The sequence below is a fragment of the Lissotriton vulgaris genome, chromosome 10 (genome assembly GCF_964263255.1).
Source record: "Lissotriton vulgaris chromosome 10, aLisVul1.2, whole genome shotgun sequence".
Lineage (NCBI taxonomy): Eukaryota > Metazoa > Chordata > Amphibia > Caudata > Salamandridae > Lissotriton > Lissotriton vulgaris.
The window spans coordinates 180,390,577-180,412,426 of record NC_141698.1 but is presented as its reverse complement, the minus strand read 5'-3'; the positions used below and the strand labels follow the sequence as shown (position 1 = coordinate 180,412,426).

The following is a 21,850-nucleotide window of genomic DNA, read 5'->3' as shown; positions in this document are numbered from 1 at the left end:
CATCCCTTACCCTGTGATGTGGGGCGTACTTCGAGTGTCTTGATTAGGCCATAGTACAAGATGAATGAGAGGCAAAACGGCCAGACAAAGCAAAGCAGATGAATCATTGTAGAAATAGAAAATGACACAGGCAGGCCCCCGAAGAACCTGCTTGGGTTAGGTCCTATGTTCCTCCTAACCTGCGCACCTGGGCGGCCGCCACAGTGTAATTATCACCGCACAGGGGGCCTTAAGTAGTGCACAAAACAAAGGAATCTCCTGCTGACAGGAGAAGCGCTCTCGATGGCCTGCTAATGAGTTGGTGTGATATTTTTCCTCCTGAAGGTGCGACTCCCCTGCCCCACCATCGCCATTCTCTGAAGAAAATCAAGTGACAAACTGTTTTTGAGACGGCAATAGCAGACAAGATGTAAACACTGTGCAAGCATTTTTGTGCGGGTACTACAATTTTTATAATAAAAGCATAAGCTTTTACTTGATGCTTGTATTTAAAAGATGTTGCCACTATAAAAGCCTCAGCCGTTCCAAGAAAATAGTGTCATGTTCAACCTTTAATTAGGGAGGTAGAGAAATGCCGAGCTGGAAAAAAAATGAGGCCGGTTGAAAATTACTGATATAAAATAATCTGCATCTCAGACATGCTGTTCTCGACCTCTAGGATGCACATTTCCCTACTTATATTTTTACGGTAAATTAAATAAACCAACTGTGTTAAAAATGTTTGGATATTACATTCTTCCCTGTGTGCACATTTGAAAGCTGCTTTCCCTTTCTTTTACACATGTGTGATTTCTCCAAAATTGCTCTTAATAATACAGTTCCTGTATGGGACTGGCAGGCGTACAGCAGAGGTTACTACAAGCAATTTGTGAAAACAAATCACATAAAACAAATACTGAAAAGGCAGTTAGCAATACCATGATTGGTGAACGGGAGCAGAAGTAAATCTAAGCTGTAGTTAAAAAAAGACCCCCTAAGGAAAATGAAGTCACCAGATTATGTGTACCACTAAGTTGGGTAATAAGCATTTGTAATAATGTAGCAACAACAAACCCTTTGATAAAAGTGTAATTCACAAATACATGTATGATTCCCTATCTGGTACAACTGAGCAGTGTGCATGTTGAGGGGAAGATGAGCAGTATACCAGTTTGAGTGTAGGGTGAGGGATGAAACTTTGTGAATTTACAGTGAGAGCAGGGTTAGTAATGGGCATAGTACATGCTGGAAGGAGTGAGAGACATCAGAAGTGCATAGTGAAGTGATTGGATAGGTGCAAGGTGAATTGTGTGAATGTAGGGTCAGCAGTGTGCCTGTGTGAGAATGAGGAAGTGTTCATTCTGTGCAGGGCGAGCAACGCGTATTTTGAGTGCACGTTGAATAGTGTGTATTGTGAGTCCAGTGTTTGGGTGTGGCTTTATGACTATTCAATGAGTTGTTTGCCTAAATGAGTGCAGTGTGAGTAATGTGAGGGCAGAGTGAGTGATGTGCATAGGGAGATCAAGGTGAAAGTATTGCTTGCAGAGTGTAGACTGAGTGGTTTGTCTGTGTGAATGTATTGTGACTCGTGTCTGTGTAAGCGTGAAATAAGCAGTATGTCAGTGTGTGTACAGTAAATAATGTGCTTGAATGCAGAATTTATGTGCGTTTATGATTGTATCTGATTATGGGGTAAGCAAATTGCCTAAATGTAGGGTGAGCAATGTGTCTGTGTCAGTGCAGGGTAAGCGATGAGTCTTCAGAAGTCTAGGATGAGGAGTGTGCTGTGTGAGTGCAGGGTGAGTATGTGCCTGAGTGTAAGTTTTTAGCTGCATTGTGAGTGCAGGATGAGGGGTATACTTGTATTAAGTGCAGGGTGCAGACATTGTCAATCCTTGTTAGACAATTTTGCTGATATCACTCAGTTGCGCATACAAACAAGAAATGTGTGCACACAAATAGGTCACTGCCGCACAGAGACAAAAATAATTAGAGGGAACACTGGTTAGGTCTATCTTTTAATATCAGAGAAGCTCAGGCATGGTGTGCAGATGTATTTAAAGTTCCGAAAGCTAACATATTTTGGAAAGTAAAACGAGTCACAGAAGGACGGAAGTTATAAAACGTAAAAGCAAATAGTCACTTATTTTGTACAAAATGTGCAGAAATGATTTCCTGACTTTTCTCATATGTACCAGTGCATGGAAATCATGAAATGCTATTGTTGCAAAGGTGCTGAGAAGTGCCATAAATTTCCCTTCTAAAGCAAACAAAATGCAGGTAGCCGGTATCAGACAGGACCTGCCCATTAAAAAAAGCTTCAATTAGAACATCTGTTTGCGCTTACCTCAAAATATGATAAACAAAGTGGCATGCCAGTTGATTGCCAGGACGTAGCCTTCAGTCCAACATTAGAGCAGTTGCCTTTGTATATATGGGATGATATAGACCAGTGGTTCCGAAAGTGTGTGCTGCGCCCAGGTGATCCCCCCCTCCCCCCCACCCCCCCATCCACCCCCCGGTAAAAAAAATGGTGGGGAGCCACGGCCAACTGCGAATTAGGTCAAGGGAGCCACAGGTCAAGAAAGTTTGGGAACCACTGGCCTAGAGGAATGGCTTTTAGGACTGGAGCCATATCTTCTCCCAACCATGATTCGGTTATAATTAATATATGTCTGGTTTTGCATCGGTGAGAAGGTCGTAGATGTGATGCTTGTTTTTAGAGAGGGATGGAGCATTTATTAGTAGACAGTTTAGTGAGTGGCCTTTGGTGATAGTGGGACTTTGTTTGGTAGAAGAGTGATCAGTATTGTGTGGGTTTGTAGCAGGTGTGTTTTTAGTGCTGGTATTAGCTGTATTAGGATAGACATTGTGTAGCTGTTCTGTATCATGTTCCTCATCCAGCATGATAAGAAGGTATTTTGATGGGTCTGCATGTGTATGTGTTGGAGATGCTTGTCTAAAGTGATCCTTAAGCTCTTGACTACCAACTTAAGGGGTGGGCATTCTCCTAGAGAATGGGGCCAACTTATCTGGTCACAGAGTGTTGGGTTGATGCCAACCACCAAGACCTCTTTTTTTCTCTCCAATAAGCTGTAAGCAGCTAGCTGCCATCTACTTGGAGACCTTCTCTAAATAACTGTTGAACCTCATGGAAGGTGGAGCCTATGTCTGGCGATAGAGAGACAATCATCTGAGTATTGTCTGCCTAAGACTCCATTGTAAAGCCAGAAGAGCACATGATATCAGACAAAGGGCGGACATGCAAATGAAAACGTGTTGGGCTCAAAGAGGAGCCCTGTGACACCCCACAATTCAATGGATAACTAGTCGAGAGGAAGGGCCACCCATTCAATCGAAAATTTCGCTTCTCCAGAAACGAGGTAAACCCTTTTAAAGCGTTCCCTGTCAAGCCTACTTCTTCCAGCCGGGTGAACAGGATAGGATAGGAGATTGTAAAAAATGCACCACTTAGATCAAGGAGTATCAGAGCTGCTGAGCCACACTGATCCAGGACCATTTTAAGATCTTCAGTGGCCTTTCAAAACTCTGTTTCTGTGCTGCAGTCTGAGTGGAAACCTGTTTGAGTGGGGTGAAGGATGTTATTGGTTTCCAGGTATTTTGTGAAGTGCCTGTTTATTGTCTTCTCCACATTCTTACTGACTCCAGGAAGTAATGATATAGGTCTGTAGTGTTCTCTCACCTCATAGACCGGTATGGGTTTCTTAAGTAAAGGACGAATAATGGCATGTTTCCATTCATCCGGGACACTGCAATTTTTCAGGTAAAGATTATATATATATCTGTCAAAGCGGAAAGTATAACATCTCCCCCTTTCAAAAGACTATCTATTGGAGCAGAGTCAAGTGGTGAACCTGATTTAACTGAGCTTGCCACTTCAATAAACCCCTCTTTAACCAATTGAGGAAACGTAGAGAGTTCAGTCTTAAACAATTATAATGTGAGTGAACTCAAGGTCTACACACTTTCGCCGACATGTTTTGAACTTTACCTATTTCAGAAATATTTTACCAAAAGAATAAACATGTTATACACCATATTTAAAGTAAGACATAACATCACCAGACAACAGCAGTCAGTAAATGTCTCATCAAATTATCATAAACTTGAAAGCAGGAAAACTATTTAGTAATTTATGTTGTGAATCACAAAACATATTTGAAAGCAATGACAACAGAAAGCAAATTCTAAAGAATTTAAAATGTGACCTCCTTAAAACCCCACCCCCATCAGAAACAAAGTTGTTTTTTCCAATGAAAAATCTGTCTGCTCTTGGCAGAACAACTAATGGATCACTGAAATAGATCATTCAGAGAAAGAACGAAGGAGTTGAGAAGTGGGTTGAGTATGGTGGATTGCACCAACACAGTTAAAGGACTGCAGGGCAGGTTGATTCAAGTATATAAAGTAGCATACAGGATTGGCATTCCATTATTAATTCTATGGTTCACTCAATAGCCTCCCTTTACATCTCAATGTCTTAACAATACTGGAAGGAAGAAAAATCAAGAGAGAGTCCCATGCAATTCCATCTGACAATTTAAGAGGTCAGATTTATGTTGTCTTTCACCATATCTTTCCTTCAAAAAAAGTGTTTGCTGAAAAAAAAACATGACTGTCAAGCTTTTGTTGTCTCAAGCTTCTCCATCTAAAAGCTGACTGAAGTGGCTATTAGCAGGCAGTGGTAAATACCCCTGTTTGCTATTCAGCTGCCCCCTTCACTGATTGGTAGAATACCTACCTTGCCCTACCCACCTAGAGTTAGGTGGATACTGATGGGGTGGAGGAGTGTTCTTCTGTGGTCTTCTTTGGCCATGATCTAATTACGGTGCAGTAGAAGCCCGCTGGAGAAAGCGCCAAGCCTTGCTCTGCTGGGCCTGTTTATCATTAAAATATTTTGATGCAGAAGCACTTAATATTTCCAAACGAAAATAAATGGGACCCCCCCCCATTTTAAAGAAGTACTGCTACGGCCTAAGTCAGTGCCGACCCACTCTTAGATTCTTATTACTTTTGGATAATGATGAAGCACCTTTAAATGTGGGCGCATCTGTAAAGACTGCCACGCTGGTACAAACTTCAATGCACAAATATTTTATCCTTCTAGCTAAGGCATTTTATTTATTGGTTAAATCTTAATTTAAAATATGATGATGTAAAATGTGTTCATCATTTTCTGTTCGTGAATAACCTTTATGGCTGCCACAATGCTGCCGAATAAAGCTTTGAATTGATCGATTAAAAAAGGTAAAACGGTCCATTTCACATGGGGGGGGGGGGGGGGGGGGGGTAGGTTCCAACCTATTATTGAAATGCACTGAGTTAAATATTGTTAAGAGGTTAAAAACATATACAAGAAATCGCCAACTGTAGATGGAATTCAGTCATTTGCTTGACCAAATTTGTAGAAATATTGCAATGCTGCATCTTTTGTTTCTGAAAATAGAAACACCGTATGATTTTTGAAGAACTCTCTAATGATTTCCTGAGCTGAAGGGTAGGCAAGCACAATTCTGAGATTTTAAACAACCAAAAACCAGAACACCTCTCTCTGCAACGTTTCTTCCAATCAGGAGAGCTCAATCCTTTCTTCAGAACACTATACCACTTGATGGTATGCTGGTTACATCGGTCATGCTATTTGTGTTCGGAGAATACTCATGACTAGAAAAACATTCCTAATCCTTTCGTCTTTTCACTATCACAAAATGTCTTCTGCCCATGAGTATGTTCATGGTGTGGGAAAGACGTGATGCATTTTATTTTTACAATTAGCACTGACTGTCAATTCTAGAATGGCACTGTTATGAAGTTAATTGTGTCCACAGGATATATAATGAATCAGCGCAGAGATAAACGGTCTGAAGAATCCGAAAAGAACAGCACAACCTGGATTCTATGGATCAAGAGATTGCTTTCCGTCACCATCACAAATTAACGATGTGGTACGATTAGTCCTATTGAATAATTGAGCTAACTTGTCACCAGCTATGGAGTGTAAAGCCATGAACTAAATTATATTTGTAATCTATATTGGAAGGTAATAATAATATAATTGAACACAAATTTCGGGTACATAGAATTTAGCTTTATATGCACCATTTTTATGGGCCAGCCTTATTTTTCAGTAAAACGGATTCCTGCCAGTTGGCACGAGACATGCAGTTGGAGTGGCAGGCTCTGAACAGCTTATTTTGCCTCAGTCCAGCTCTGCAGACTTTAGGGGGCAATTCTCAAAGGTAGGAAATTGCATGTGTGATAGGGCATCACATCTAAGGTATGCAGTGGTAACCATGAACAGTCCAGTTCCTTCCTTTTTCAAGGATGCATGTTAGAATGGCTTGCATATAGTAAAATTAGGGGTATAAATTAGGAGTGGCCGAAAATCGAGTAATTTGCTTTTGTGTGTAATTGAGAAAAACGTTGGCAAAATAATGGGAAATGCAAATCTGCCCCTTTTTACTAAATTTTAACATAAAAGTTGTTCTTGCATCCATTTTTAAGCAAGGATGCATTTCGTGCTAAAAAGAATTGTTTAAAAATAAAAAAATAAACAGCCAGAGGAACAGCTCCTCGCATTCTTACGAAAATTACAGCGGCATCATTTTAATTTCGCCTAGGCCAAGTACAAATCATTTCAAGCAATCAAATCCACTGGTATATTGTCAAGAATACTGTCATCACTCCTGTCATAAGGTAAGATCGCAAACAACCCGAGTGAAAGAATATGCATTTCAAACCACACTCAGCAAGAAATCTATTCATATGAAAATACCTTATTTTCGTCTAAGTTGCACATGCTTTAATTTTTAGATCTGGCTTAACAGTGCACCTGTGTTTTTCCTTATGTGATTTTTTTTTTTAAAAAAAGGTTGATACAGAGAGTATTCGTGGTTCCACCCAGGTGTTGGTTCATCCAATCACTGCTTTTGATTGGTCAAAGGCTGGGAGCTTCCACAGAAAGAGTGCTTACCCTCCAACTCGATGTGATTATTTGTTTATCCTGCTACTAGACTAGGCTCTTTATCAAGCAAAGTTATTGTGTCTAACGTTTCAGTCGCACACATGCCACTGTCATAGATGCTTTTGTAAACAAAACGGAGTTTGGTCCTGGGACAGAGGGGCAGCTGGACCTAATATAACTGGAAAAGAGACCACCAATGAGTTCGCATTTCCTGGTCCATCTGTTGGAGAGTGAGAAACCAGCGCGATTGAATCTCGGCTTTTTGGCACGCCGCGGAGGAGTTCTCGGCTTGCCGCCCGCCCGATAACAAAGGAACTGCGGGCTGGCGTAATAGCAACCACCTCTGCTCCAAAATCATATCCGTCAGGCATTAGTGATCTCGCCTCGTGAGCGGAGAAAGTTCAGCGTGAAAGGAATCAGTAGCTTCGCTGTTATAACAACTCAAGAACCTCTGCCAAAATCAAAGCCCTATCCTTACCTGAAAAATGGGACCGCGGGATCGCGTAATCCATTCATGAAGAATATCTACATTGAAAGAGCCCTGAGGAGAATCTGAGATTGCACCCAGATTCGAAACGCGTCGGCAAAACAGCAAATAGGCATTATGATTTAGCAATTCTTATGTTGTTTATTCACTAATCTGAATTAATTGAAGAGTTTAAAATTCAATTTCTTGTTGCCTTTTCTGTTTTTTGACCCTGGTTGGGCATTACAATGATTTGATTTTCCACAAAGATTAATTATTTGTGGTTGTTCAATTGTTAATCATTTCCTCTTGCAAAAGAAGCTTGTACATATATTGTGGACTATTTGTATATATGTCAGTCGTCATAGTTGTATGATAGTTGTATGTATGAGAGTTGTAAATATTGTAAATGTTAATATTTTGTGTCTTTTCTCACCCATGAAAAAATGTTTCTAAAAAAGATTGAAAATTCATTAAAAGGGTCAAATAAAATAACCCATACAAACAAAAGGTTTCTCTTTGTTTGTACTCTCAAAAATTATGGGAAAAATCATTTCGAGGGCTAGCATTTTCTCTTTTCCACTGTCATAGATGCAGCTTTCTCTTTAAGGCAAAACAAATGTCACTGTGATTCTATTAAACAACTTTTCCTAGATAAGTAGATAAATGTGGTTTGTGTTCTTTCTGGTTTATCTCGTTTCATTGCCCACAACGAACAGTCGTCATGATCTATTTGGGGAAGTATGAATAGTGTGCATTAGTAAACTAAAGTCTGGTCTAAGGCTGCTTAAGGAAATATGAAATACAGATTCTGGGGACTGTTAGGAAGCTAGAAACCAAGCATTCCTTACGAACAATTTTTGACAGGAAGCCCCACACGCTGTCCATTCACACAACATCGATGAAGGATTATGCGGAAATATTTTACACTCACAATGTGCTTGTTACCAATTCATATTTTTTTTATGTTGACACTTGAGAAAGTACTGCGAGATTTAAGAAAAGATTCACCTATTGTACAACTCACATGTCAGTGAGTATGATATTGGACACATAATTTTACTAAAGAAAGAAAGGCAGACTGGGCTTTGTGTTCACTGGGTGCCAGGGAATGCCTTAATATCATTCGCAAGCATTATTATCGCATTGAGCCATTCCTCTGAAAATAAATTGTACTGCACATCTATCTTGAAGAAAATAATACTTACAACGGAGCGTCTTGCACATATGAATCTAATAAGGATGTTTGAGGGGATGAATGATGCAGCTCGCTGTAAAATTGCAGATATTATGCACCATTAGAAAAGGGTCTGGGGTTTCATCAAGATAAATGAATACTGAGATATTGTACTACCAGGTCTAACAAGTCGTTCCTCCTCTGTCCAGTGCTATACATGACAGTCCTTCAGTCCCCAGCTCCGTCTTTGCTGCTACACTCGTTGATTTTCTGTGCCATTTCACTACAGTTTGGAGTTCTGAGCAGCTAGCCACTTATTAAATTGTAGAATCAAAAATAAAATGTTGGAAACAAAAAATATCATATGCGAACAAGCTGTAAGAATGCTATGGGGTTGACATTGTCCAATGCTCGTGCATTTGCAAAAATGTAAGCTTCCTGGGCTTGCGAATAAGACAGCCAAGCATGTGCTGTAGCATACATGTTACCTGTTGCGGCCGGTAAATTAAACTTATGCCAAAATGTGCTTCATAAGCGACCTGGATTTCAAATATAGTATTTGCCACTCTCTTCTTTAAAAAACATTATCTTGAAGGATTCCCCCCCCCCCCAGAAAAAGAACCTTCCTAATGTCAGACGAACATAACACTCATCCACAAATTTTACGCCTCACCACTTTGAAGTGCACCAGCTGCCACTGGTTATTGGCCTGATTGTTTAATAGGAAACGTTTCTATAAAGGCAGAAGGTCAGACAAGGATTGTAGAAAACGTGTTAAAGTCGATAGGCATTTAACAGTAGATTTTTATGACTATTAAAGCCTGCCATCCCATTAAGAGTGTTGTTCAGCCCACTGTAATTTGATTATATATATATATATATATATATATATATATATATATATATATATATATATATATATCCCCCTCCAATCCCGCCTCCTCCGTGAAGAAACGGGTCCGACACATGCACTGGGGCCAATCCAGGTAAGTTTCTTGACACCACCAAGAAGACACAATTAGAAAACACCTGGCAGACGCGTTTCGGGGTGTGCCTTAATCATTGCCAGTCTTTTGTGTTCTGTGCTGTGTTATTTCCGTGGGGGCCATGCTGCTAGTCAAAACTCACATTGGAGCCTGGATAATCCACTTTGGAGGCACCGTTCTTTTCCACCTCCTTTGCAGTCCTCGCAATGAATGATGGTCACTGTAGTCCCCACGCCAGCGTGTCGATCTTTAGCCCAACCGCAAACAGAAATGTAGCAAGCTTCGTCGCGGACTCTGGTTCAATGACCGGTCCGGGCACTAATTCTGCCCCAGCACTGCCAGCTCACGAAATTGCCATCTACTGCTGCGGGGATTCTCCGATGGTGGCAGTCGTCTCCCGGATTCAGCTACAGCTAGCACGGTTGTGCTGCTCTCTCCCCATTACCAAAAAGCCATCCTGGGTGGGGGGCGCCACTGTGTGCCGTTAAGCATGCAACACCAAACAAAGATGCCGGCCTCAGTGGAGCACCTGACCGAGAAGCGTGTCGGATTTGCAGCGCCGACAGCCGCACTAACATCTCCCTCCAATCCCGCCTCCTCCGTGAAGAAACGGGTCCGACACATGCACTGGGGCCAATCCAGGTAAGTTTATTGACACCACCAAGAAGACACAATTAGAAAACACCTGGCAGACGCGTCTCGGCGTGTGCCTTAATCATTGCCAGTCTTTTGTGTTCTGTGCTGTGTTATTTCCGAGGGGGCCATGCTGCTAGTCAAAACTCACATTGGAGCCTGGATAATCCAGTTTGGAGGCACCGTTTTTTTCCACCTCCTTTGCAGTCCTCGCAATGAATGATGGTCACTGTAGTCCCCACGCCACCGTGTCGATCTTTAGCCCAACCGCAAACAGAAATGTAGCAAGCTTTGTCGCGGTCTCTGGTTCAATGGGATATGGAGATATATATATATATATATATATATATATATATATATCCAACTTGCCCTTGATAGAACAGCACACGAACACTGAAGGTAGGTGGCAAGCCTTTATTGTAGGGTACAACTGGTCAGTTGCTAGCAGTTTCAATCAGACAGTCAGTTGCGCGGTGAGCCTGACGTGTTTCAAAAGTTTTCTTTCTTCTTCAGAGGCACTCGCTTAGCTGATTGTTTGCACCTGGGCTTGTTTTCACAATGTTGATGCCACGCCCCTAGATGGGCCTGTCAAATGAAAAGGGGCATTGTGGGAACCGCAGTCCAGGTTGATTTCGTGTCATATGGTGGCACTAATGTCTGTCACTTTTTCAAGCCCTCGGATGGGCCACTGCCAGCCGTGACCAGTCTAGATCCCTCTTCAATGCTCCGCATTGCAGCTCGATAACATCCAGCCTACACGGTCCCAGATTATGGGGTAGTGCAAGTTCGGCGGCCGGACTGCCGCCCAAATATCAACGCTCCAACTTGCTCTTGCTAGACCAGCACACGAACACTGAAGGTAGGGTAGGGTAGGTAGGGTACAACTGGTCAGTTGCTAACAGTTTCAATCAGACAGTCAGTTGCGCGGTGAGCCGGACGCGTTTCAAAAGTTTTCTTTCTTCTTCAGAGGCACTTGCTTAGCTGATTGCGTGCACCTGGGCCCGTTTTCACAATGTTGATGCCAATGAATGACTTTATGCCTCACAATTGTTTTTTTTACAAATGCTTAAGTTCAATGTAGCAGGCCTGAAATGATTATGTGAAAAACAAATAAGAGCTATAGGCGTGATTGCGTCACTAGGAAAAGGTATTTCATATGCCATAGGTCTGAGCTGTTCATCATAAAAAGTTATGGCAAAGGCAGTAGGCCGGATTTATTTACTAAGTAACACATGTTAAATGAAATGGTCTTTAAAGGTGGAATGTTTTTGCAGTGTATTAAGACTGCAAACAGGTACTTTGTTACATGAAATCTCAAGGATTACCTTTGTAAGGAAGCTTTTTAATGTCTGTTACCCCATTAAAAAAAACTAGTATCTCAGGGAGAAATCACGTTCTGTATTATTTCTGTTTTCTTCAAGTTGACATATGATGGGACTCTAATGTGACTCACTTCATGCTTACATAGCTTTTGTTTCTATGACATGTTTAGATTATATTGACTCTTTGTTCCCGATCTCTTTTCTAGTTCGCTTGTGCTGTAGTCCTTTACATGGGCTCCTTATGCACTGATTTTGTATACTATATTATGTGACTGGTACTTGTCCTTAATGTTTCTTAAACTTCAATAAACACATTTGGAGCAAAAAAAACCTAGGGGTAAAAGATTTGCACTGTAATGATTCTTGCTAGAATCTCTGCAGTAGCTGTCTGCCAGGATCTTTCGATTAAAAAAAAAAAATTATTTAATAATAAATATAACCATATGTTTGATATATGTCCACATAGACACATAGGAGACTTTGGGTGAGCTCTATTCTGTCATTATCTGTCTGAGTGTCATTTACACTTTGCTTCTCTAAATGACAGAATACTTACTTCAAGGGGTAATGATTCACACATCATTCATTGGCTCTCTCGTGCCACCCGAATGACAGCCTTTTCTAACCACAGGTGCACAATCACCTGAAAATGAGTGTACTTCAGTGTTACTGGTTGGCCAGTCCTTTAGATTTACATTTCCCCCTTTTCTTTTCTTTGTTTCCCTTTTTATTTTTTCTTAATTGAATACAGATAACTCATTGCTTACTTGCCATGCATTTCATCTACAATGTCCTGAATCCAGTCGGGTTCTTTCCTCTAAACCAGGTGGCAATTGTGGAATACTGCTGTCCATAGTGTGTCCTTATTATCCCAATCAAAAAGGCCCAACATATTAGTTTTAACGCTGCGGCCATGCTGAAAGTTTAAAAAAAGGTAGACTATGTCCAGTACCACTGCAAGAAAGACACCAACAGCTATTAATTTTGTTACTGCACACATATGCCTGCTGTGTTTGGATAACAGCATTTGTTTTCTATTTGTGTTCTCCCAATATATCTCGCATATGCTGTTGAATGAATGTATGTAAGTTGTGTCATAGGGTGAATGCAAAAATGAGTCAGAGAGGATGGATGAATAGATGCAAAGATGAGTGACAAAGCGCATGTATGATGACTTATTGAGTGCCTAAACCCATCAATGACAAAAATGCCACTTTAATTCATAAACTAGACCTATTGGTAATGCTATTACTTGTTCATTAAAAGAAGAAACAGCGAGACAACACAGGGGTGAGCGACATGAACTCAGAATGCAGAGCTGCATGTAGGGCAGGAAACCAACAATGGAAATCAAACAAAAAAACTGCAGATCAAAGAGTATTTGTCAGACCAAATTTTTAAGCTCACCGTTAATGCCAGCATTACTTCTCTGTAGTTTTTGTTACCATTTAGCCTCTTCTTCAAGGCACGGATGGCATCCTTAGGGCTAAGGAAAGAAAAAGAATAATTGAAAAAAATGCATAAATATGAAGGTCATTTCATGCCCTTTATACACACAATAGAAACCCCGCAATCTCTGTTGAACAAAAATAATTGCTGCAAAAAGAAAAAATGCGTTATCACAGGTTAAACCTATCAATCATCCAAATATTAAGGCGTCGCGTTCATTACTGACACTTGGCTCTGCTTCTTAAGAGGAGGAACTCTCAAAGGCTGGCAGCAATGGAACTGCACTCAAAACTCAACCTATTGATACCGCTGTATCTCTCAACGCCAATGAAACCATATGTCAAGCTCCAATTAATGAGATTTCGTTTTGGCTTAATCCCACTGATGGCGTATAAATTCGGCCAAGGATGTAAGAAAGCAGTTTCAACACAATGCCGTTTCTGCAAACTAGAAGAAGAAAATCTTATCCACATCCTGTGCATCTGCAGACGTTTACAGGCCCTACGAATCTTCTGGCTTCGCCCAATCTGGCTGTCTCTAAAAATTAGGACATGCCAAGAAGCACTAGAATCGTGCATAAGAGGCGATTCACCACAGATGGCCTCTCGCTTCGTAAAATTCATGTCCAAAATTTCCAATTTAGTATCACAAGATGACCAAGAATGAACTAATTTTTTTTTTTAAAACTAACTGTTCCCTTTATCTATTCTCTTACCGTTTTTACCTTAATTCGATTAATGCATTCTTTCTAATGTTTTATTATTGCCTGTACAAATTGCAATGATTTTAATTAATGATGCAAATAAAAAAATACTTGATACTCAACTTATTGATGGAGGGTGTGAGAACAGGGCAAGTGTCTCAAGGGGGTTTGCACATAAACCTTTTAAATGGTAGAGAGGAAACTAAATTGTGGAGTTGAAGGAATGGGGCAAAAGAGCTGCAGAATTGAAACAGAGTATGGGCAGAGATAAAAAGAATATCATTTTTAATATTCAGGGTGATGAAAATATCAAAGCAAAAAGAAAATCCTCTTAGCTACTAGTCTAGCAACCATGAGACGTTTTCACAGCTATCATCCAAACAGGGTATGGCAAACTTCCTTCAACATGGGCAACTTTACGCTATGGATAGTAAGCTTACCAGGCCATATCAGGACATGCCTTTGGTGAAGGCGACTAGTAGAAGAGGGATAGGATACTGATAAGCTAGACAGAGATACAATCACACTATTTAAGATTTAATGAAATGTCTTCCTCCCCTTTAAAAAGTATGAAGGATGTCAAATGGATGCTATAGGAACCTAATGTGCTAGACTGTTAAGGTATAGTTACCACACTTGCAGGAAGTCCATTTCCAAGTATTTATTCAGTAACAGTAAATTAGACCCCAATCCAACAGCAGTTCAGCATCCAACTGTCCCCACAGCCTCAGCCTTCCACCCAGCCTCAGCACAGCTAATTGTTGTGTCACTGATGACCACTGGAATGTACAGGTTGCCCAGCAACTGAGCCAAGGATCAGATGTGCAAGATCCAGACCCAGGGTAAAAGAAACATGGGGAACGTGAATCAAGACCACAACAAAGGCACTTGCACATTCCCCTATAGACTGCCAACTTCAGAGGAACTGTTTCCAGTTGTGATGAACAAAGAATGTGTTTCACTGGTTTACTCTGAAAAACAAGCATTTGCAATGCAATAGGTCTAGCATTTGCGAAGTTATAAGCTACTGACATTGTAAATGACAATGCCTTTTATTGATCTATTTTCAAAACCAACACATAGCTAAAACGTTTGTCATTTACAATGCCAGTAGCTCTAAGTCTCGCAAATGCAAGATCTATTGCATTGCAAATGCTTGTTTACCCATCTAATTTTCCTTCCCTCAGAGGCTGCCCACCGTCCTCCGGGCCACTATGGACTCTGTCTCCAGTTATTGGTGTCTGTGTAACAGCCTAGTGCATTCTGGGGTTTGTAGTTTTATTTTTGCTTCCATTACCACATGATTTCAGTTATTTGTACGTGAAAAGTTAAGACTAGAGGCAGTGTCTGTAATAATCTGAGGTGATCACCCTTTAACTCCCTCTCACACTTATTTGCATGCTCATTCTCTACCACTCCCTCAGCCTCTCCCTTTCTATCGCTGTACATCTCTGTCTTCCACAGTATTATGGTCACTAGTGCAATGAAGGAAATGAACCCTGGCTGTTTGAATCATCAAATACAGAAATAATACGGGTTCAGGAGGACCTTCAGGCCTTTGTGCCCTGGTACACTGCACCTGCTGCACCAACGGAAGCTGTATCCCTGCTCTCTCATAACACTACATGATTTCTTCTTTTTCAGGCTACCAAAGCTGCTTCAGCTCAGACAGACCCTCTTTTGTTAGGTGTGATCACCATTAAGGCACCAATGGCCCACAGGAAGCTGCCCACTAGAGGGCTCGGGCATGCCCAGACCTGCCTCGTGCCCCACCTTACTGACTGGCAGCACAGCAGAGACAATCTGGAGCTGCCATATCATATTCATTGTCTGTACATAAAGTAGAGCGCCCTACAGTTGCTTCAAGGCACTTGGGCGAGAAAAGAACTGAGCAGAGAAGGAGCAGGGTGAAGTATAAGTGAAAATTAAACACATGAGCTGAGCAAAGTTGAGTTAGAAAGGGAAGAAGATGCGAAGTTCTGGGAGGGGGAGGAGATACATTAAGGGAAGGAAGCGTGAACCATGACGGATACCACTCACCTGGCCGCTTCAAGGCGCTAACACAGAAGAAGCGGAGGATGATGGGGCACAAGAGGAAGTAGGGCCCCATGGGGGCTGAGTGCATGGGAGGAGGAGAGATTACGGAGGGCCACAGAAAAGATACAGAGAAAAAGTTGAGGAAGGGCACTCCCTGTTTGCTGCTGTCTCGTTGCATCGCTCGGGGTGGAGTAGGTAGTGGAGCAGGTACGGGGGTGGGGAGGTGGAGGGAGTGATGAGGTGCTTCGTCACTCCGCCATGCGCTGGACGCCCTTGCCTACCCTCGGGCCGATTGTTCGCAGTCGAGGCGCCATTGTTCGCCACGGGACGGTCCTCCCATTGTCCTTCAGCCGTGTGCGCGCTTCACCTGTCAGCAGCAGTCCCCTCTCTCTGGCACCGGGTAATTATCTATCACTCGGTCCTATCCGAGGCATAAAGGCCAGAAGGGACTCGATGAAAACAGCTTAAGGAGCTACTCAACCAGCAGTGCTGTACTGCTCTGAGAGTGAGGGCTCCAGGCACGGACTGCTTTGGAGTCCAGAAGGCCTGGCACGTGGCACTGCCATGGGGATGGACATTGGTGGCATGCTGGCAGGCTGCAGCCTCTAGGAGACCGGTGAGCATGGTTTATAGCCAGCCGCGTGCCAAAGGCACTCGTCAAGTCTGGGAAGTTGCTGCTTACTTCAGGGCAGAGGACTTTAGGTACACGCACAACTCGCCTTTAACAAGCGCTCGCCATTGCAGGAAGGCAGCTGCTTGTATACATCTGCATCGCGCTTTCAAAGCGTGATGCAAATATAAACACGCAACTGAGTGAAACAGATGTGTACACGCCCCCTTGACATAAGCAATTGCTTCACGACAGCCGTGAAGCAGGCGACCCAGTCCGGATGGGCCATCTAAAAGGGAGACAGGGCGGTAACTAAGAGGCATCCTTTTCAATGGCAGGCCAGCGTTTAGCATAAACTCTGACGTGACCCAATGAAAATGATGGGAGGGGCTTCAAATCCTCTTCTGAAATCTCCTGATCACATTAGCTCTCACAGGGCGAGCAGCGCATGCGCGCCGCAACGCTAGGCGAGACCTAAAAAGGCAGCAAATGAAAACCACTAATCGTGTTCCACATCAAAACGGTTACCTAGCAAAGTGCTGTGATTTTTATTTCTTCACCCCTTCTTCAAAAATCCCAAATGTAATTAAACAGCAATTCATGGGTGAAAGAAAACCTCATGAGGATGCTACGGAGACACCAGTCAATAAGAAAGGCCCAAGATTATTTTACTTTTTTTGTTGGGAAAACCCCTCAATGTGACTACAGCATGATTTTTTACGGCAACTTTGCTAGTAGGGGTAAACCAAAACCTCAAATCTCTAACACAGCCACACAGATGCATTAGGACTAAGGCCCGAAGGACACGAGGTACGTTCCACTCTGTTTACACCTTTCCATTTTTTCAATAAATAATTGAATTTTGTTTATTTATAAAGAAGTAAACCAAACAATCAAAGCCGGTAGGTAGTAATCATTGCACAGGCCATTATATTATACAGAGGATAATTAACTATATAGTTAAGAGTTAGGATCTTCACATTCAAATATAAATAAATCATTCAGGGTAGTAATGGTTCTATGAGAGGCACTACATTGTCCATTTTTTGTAACACCCCCTCCACTTATAAATATTTTCTTGTGCTTTTGTGCAGCCGCCCAAACCCTAGCTCATTCACTCGGGTGGACTGGTGGGTGGGGGTACGTCACTCTTCCAGTAGCATGTAATGTTTCTCCGGGCTTTCAGGCATCAAATTACGGCCAGTGCGTACACTGATCTTCATCTGGCCCAGCCATCCATTACACCGAGAAAAAAAGTTTTAGGGTCAGGGGTGACTGCTTTTCGTGAGACTCTTTCCATGGTGCTGTGTATTTGCCTACAGCAAACCTGTATGTGAGGGCATTCCCATATTGTATGGTAAAAGGAGTCAACGGTTTCCTTGCATTCAAACATAGGTACTGCTCACAGACCTGAACTTTTTCCACACCCCCATCAGGGTTATATCCTATGAAAGTAATTAAATTTGATCAGTGTGAGTTTAAAAGAAATGGCCAACGTATGTGCTGCTATCTTAGCCTCTAGCTACTCATCAGCTAACTCTCCCCAATCATGCTCTCACAGGTCTCATGTTTTACTCAATGGGTCAGGGTTATTTAACATTGGAGAACTCGTATCCTGGATATACCCTTACCGCCAACAGACTATTTCCAATTTGGATTCCAGCAGGTTGAAGCAAGGGACCTCAACCAATACCCTTCTCTATATGCACCAAAGGTGTGGCACAGCAACAAGTACCTAAATAACAGAGTTCTAAGCAGCTCCAAATCTGCCACTAGCTGTTCAAAGGACTTAATATGATTATGAACCCAGACACTGCTCAAATTTAATATCGCAATCAGTTCCCAAACCACGAAAACCCAAAGCTTTGCGAAATGTGCTAACCATGAGCCACACCAAAGCAGGGAGTCTCATTAGTAAGGTTGCCAAGCTATTTAGTGTGCTTCAGGGCATCATGCATGCAGAGCATCTGTATTCCTGTAATCTGGTGAGCAATTTTGGGGAGATAGCTATACAATTTCAACAAAGTCTAGTTGCAATCTTATTCTAGGATCCTACCGGTTACCAAATATCCAGTTATTTTTTTAGATGAGCGGTGAGCCCAATCACAGAGATGGGTATCAACGACGCCTTAACCACATCATAAGGCGCTTGGATGCTTTTCTGAAATGAAATTTTAGTAAGCTAGCCTGCCCAGAGGAATTTTGTGACTAGTGTTTGCATTTTGGTGGTAGGATAACATAGGGTAGTTCTGCTGCATCTACAAACAAGCATTTACAATGCAATGGTCTCGTCTTTGTTAAAGTTAGAGCTATTGGCATTGCTCATGACATTTTTGTTTTTAAAACATATAAATAAATGGCATTGTCATTTACAATGCCAATAGCTTAATCTCTCGCAAATACGAGACCTATTGCATTTGCACCCACACACACACACAGAGCCACACACACACACATACACACAGAGCCGCACGCACCCACACACAGAGCCACAGACAGAGCCACACACACACACACACACACACAGACAGAGCCACACCTCTGTCGATCATTGACATAATATCGACAGACAAAATTTCGACCTACCAAAATATCGAGGTAAAAATATAGAATGCCAGAATATCGACTGCCTATCTACAAACAGGTAAGTACAAAAATATCGACTCCAAAATATCGATTGTAAAGAATATAGACTGTCAAAATATCGATTTTTTTTAAAATGTCTTAAAATCAATTTAAAAGTAATATAATAAATATAATTAATTTAAACATACTTAAAATAATTAAATAAATGTAAAATTATTAAATAATTAATGTAACTTTAAAATACAAAAAAATAGTTATATATATATATATATATTTATATATATACACATTATTAACAAAACATATACAATATTTTTACCGTAGGATAGCGAGAGGGTTAAATTTAATATAACCACTCCAGTGAGTGCAACAGTAGGGAAAACATTGGATAGCGTAGAGGTAAAAATTACTATTCAAACTCCAAAGAGCGCAACAGTAGGGAAAACGTTGGATAGCGTAAGGGTAAAAATTACCATTCCCACTCCAAAGAGTGCAACAGTAGGGAAAGCATTGGATACCGTAGGCGTAAAAGTTACTATTCCCACTCCAGAAAGTGCAACAGTATGAAAAGCGTTGGATAGTGGGAGAGTAAAAATTACTATTCCCACTCCAGAGAGTGCAACAGTAGGGAAAGCGTTGGATAGCGTAGGGGTAAAAATTATTATTCCCACTCCAGAGAATGCAACAGTAGGGAAAGCTTTGGATAGTGGGAGGTTAAAAATGACTATTCCCACTCCAGAGAGTGCAACAGTAGGGAAAGCGTTGGATAGCGTAGGGGTAACAATTACTATTCCCACTCCAGAGAATGCAACAGTAGGGAAAATGTTGGATAGCGTAGAGGTAAAAATTACTATTCCCACTCCAGGGAGTACAACAGTAGGGCAAGTGTTGGATAGCGTAGGGTTAAAATTACTATTCCCACTCCAGTGAGTGCAACAGTAGGGAAAACGTTGGATAGCGTAGGGGTAAAAATTACTATTCCCACTCCAGAGAGTGCAACAGTAGGGAAAACATTGGATAGCGTAGGGGGAAAAATTACTATTCCCACACACAGAGCCACACACAGCCACACGCATCCACGCACAGAGCCACAGACCGAGCCACACAGACAGAGCCACACAGACAGAGCCACACGGATCACTGACATATCGACAGACAAAATTTCGACCTACCAAAATATCGAGGTAAAAATATAGAATGCCAGAATATCGACTGCATATCTACAAACAGGTAAGTACAAAAATATCGACTCCAAAATATTGATTGTAAAAAATATAGACTGTCAAAATATCACATTTTTAAATGTCTTAAAATTAATTGAAAAGTAATATAATAATAAATATAATTAATTTAAACATACTTAAAATAATTAAATAAATGTAAAATTATTAAATAATTAATGTAACTTTAAAATACAAAAAACATTTTTTTAATACACACACACATATATATATATATATATATTATTAACAAAACCTATACAATATTTTTACCGTAGGATAGCGAGAGGGTTAAATTTAATATAACCACTCCAGTGAGTGCAACAGTAGGGAAAACATTGGATAGTGTAGAGGTAATAATTACTATTCAAACTCCAAAGAGCGCAACAGTAGGGAAAACGTTGGATAGCGTAGGGGTAAAAATTACTATTCCCACTCCAGTTAGGGCAACAGTAGGGAAAGCGTTGGATAGCGTAGGGGTAAAAATTACTATTCCAACTCCAGAGAGTGCAACAGTAGAAAAAGCGTTGGATAGTGGAAGGGTAAAAATTACTATTCCAACTCCCGAGAGCGCAACAGTAGGGAAAGCGTTGGATAGCGTAGGGGTAAAAATTACTATTCCCACTCCAGAGAGTGCAACAGTAGGGAAAGCGTTGGATAGTAGGAGGGTAAGAATGACTATTCCCACTCCAGAGAGTACAACAGTAGGGAAAGTGCTGGATAGCATAGGTGGAAAAATTACCATTCCCACTCCAGTGAGTGCAACAGTAGGGAAAGTAAATACTTCATTTATATTTGAAAATAATTTAAATATTAATACCAATTACAAATTAATTAAAACTAATTCCCAATTTAAGTTATTATAATTATTCAATTTAAAATACAATTAATGTAATTACTAAAACATAATTACCTATTAATACAAAATATTTACAAATAACAATTATTAAAACATTTAAAAGTAATTAACAATTAATTCAAAATAAATACCAATTTATATATTAATACATTTAATTAATTACAATCAAATGACTTCCCACACAATTCCCCTATAAACCCACAACAAAAATTATACACATAAAATTAACATAATTATCAATTAATAAAAATTAATTACCAATTATATATTAATTATTTTCCAATCAATAATTAACAATTAATTGTACACAAATACTAATAATTTTAAATATTTAATTAATTATTATTAAATTACTTCCCACCCTATTCCCCTATAAACCCACAACCCGATCCAGAAAAAAAAAATATCACATAATCAATTAATCAATAATAAAAATTAATTACAATTATATTTTAATTAATTGCCAATTAATAATTAATTAACAATTAATTGTACATAAATACCAATAAAGTAAAATATTTAAATAAATATAATGAAGTTACTTCCCACCCGTTTCCCCTATAAACCCACAACCCGCTCCAGAATTATATTACGCAAAAATTAAATACCATAAATTGACTTAGTTACTTATCTAAAATTCGATATTTTTGTTGTCTATATTCTATCCATCTATATTTTTGTTTTCTATATTCTGTCCCTCAATATTTTTGTTGTCTATATTCTGTCCCTCGATATTTCTGTTGTCTATATTCTGTTCATTCAATATTCTGTCCATTTTATATTTTTGATTCGATATTATTGTCCTTCTATTCGATATTTTTGTAGTCTATATTCTGCC

At 40.5% G+C, this 21,850-nt stretch overlaps 1 protein-coding gene across 4 annotated transcripts in view; it reads right to left on the bottom strand.

Moving 5' to 3' along the window:
* Positions 1-21,850, bottom strand: part of TOM1L2 (target of myb1 like 2 membrane trafficking protein) — a 562,608-nt gene that overhangs the window by 426,444 nt on the left and 114,314 nt on the right. For all 4 annotated transcript variants that reach the window (XM_086940832.1, XM_086940834.1, XM_086940831.1 and 1 more), the window contains exon 3: positions 12,956-13,034. In XM_086940832.1, the coding sequence (XP_086796958.1) occupies positions 12,956-13,034 (79 nt within the window). The remainder of the gene's footprint in view (positions 1-12,955; positions 13,035-21,850) is intronic.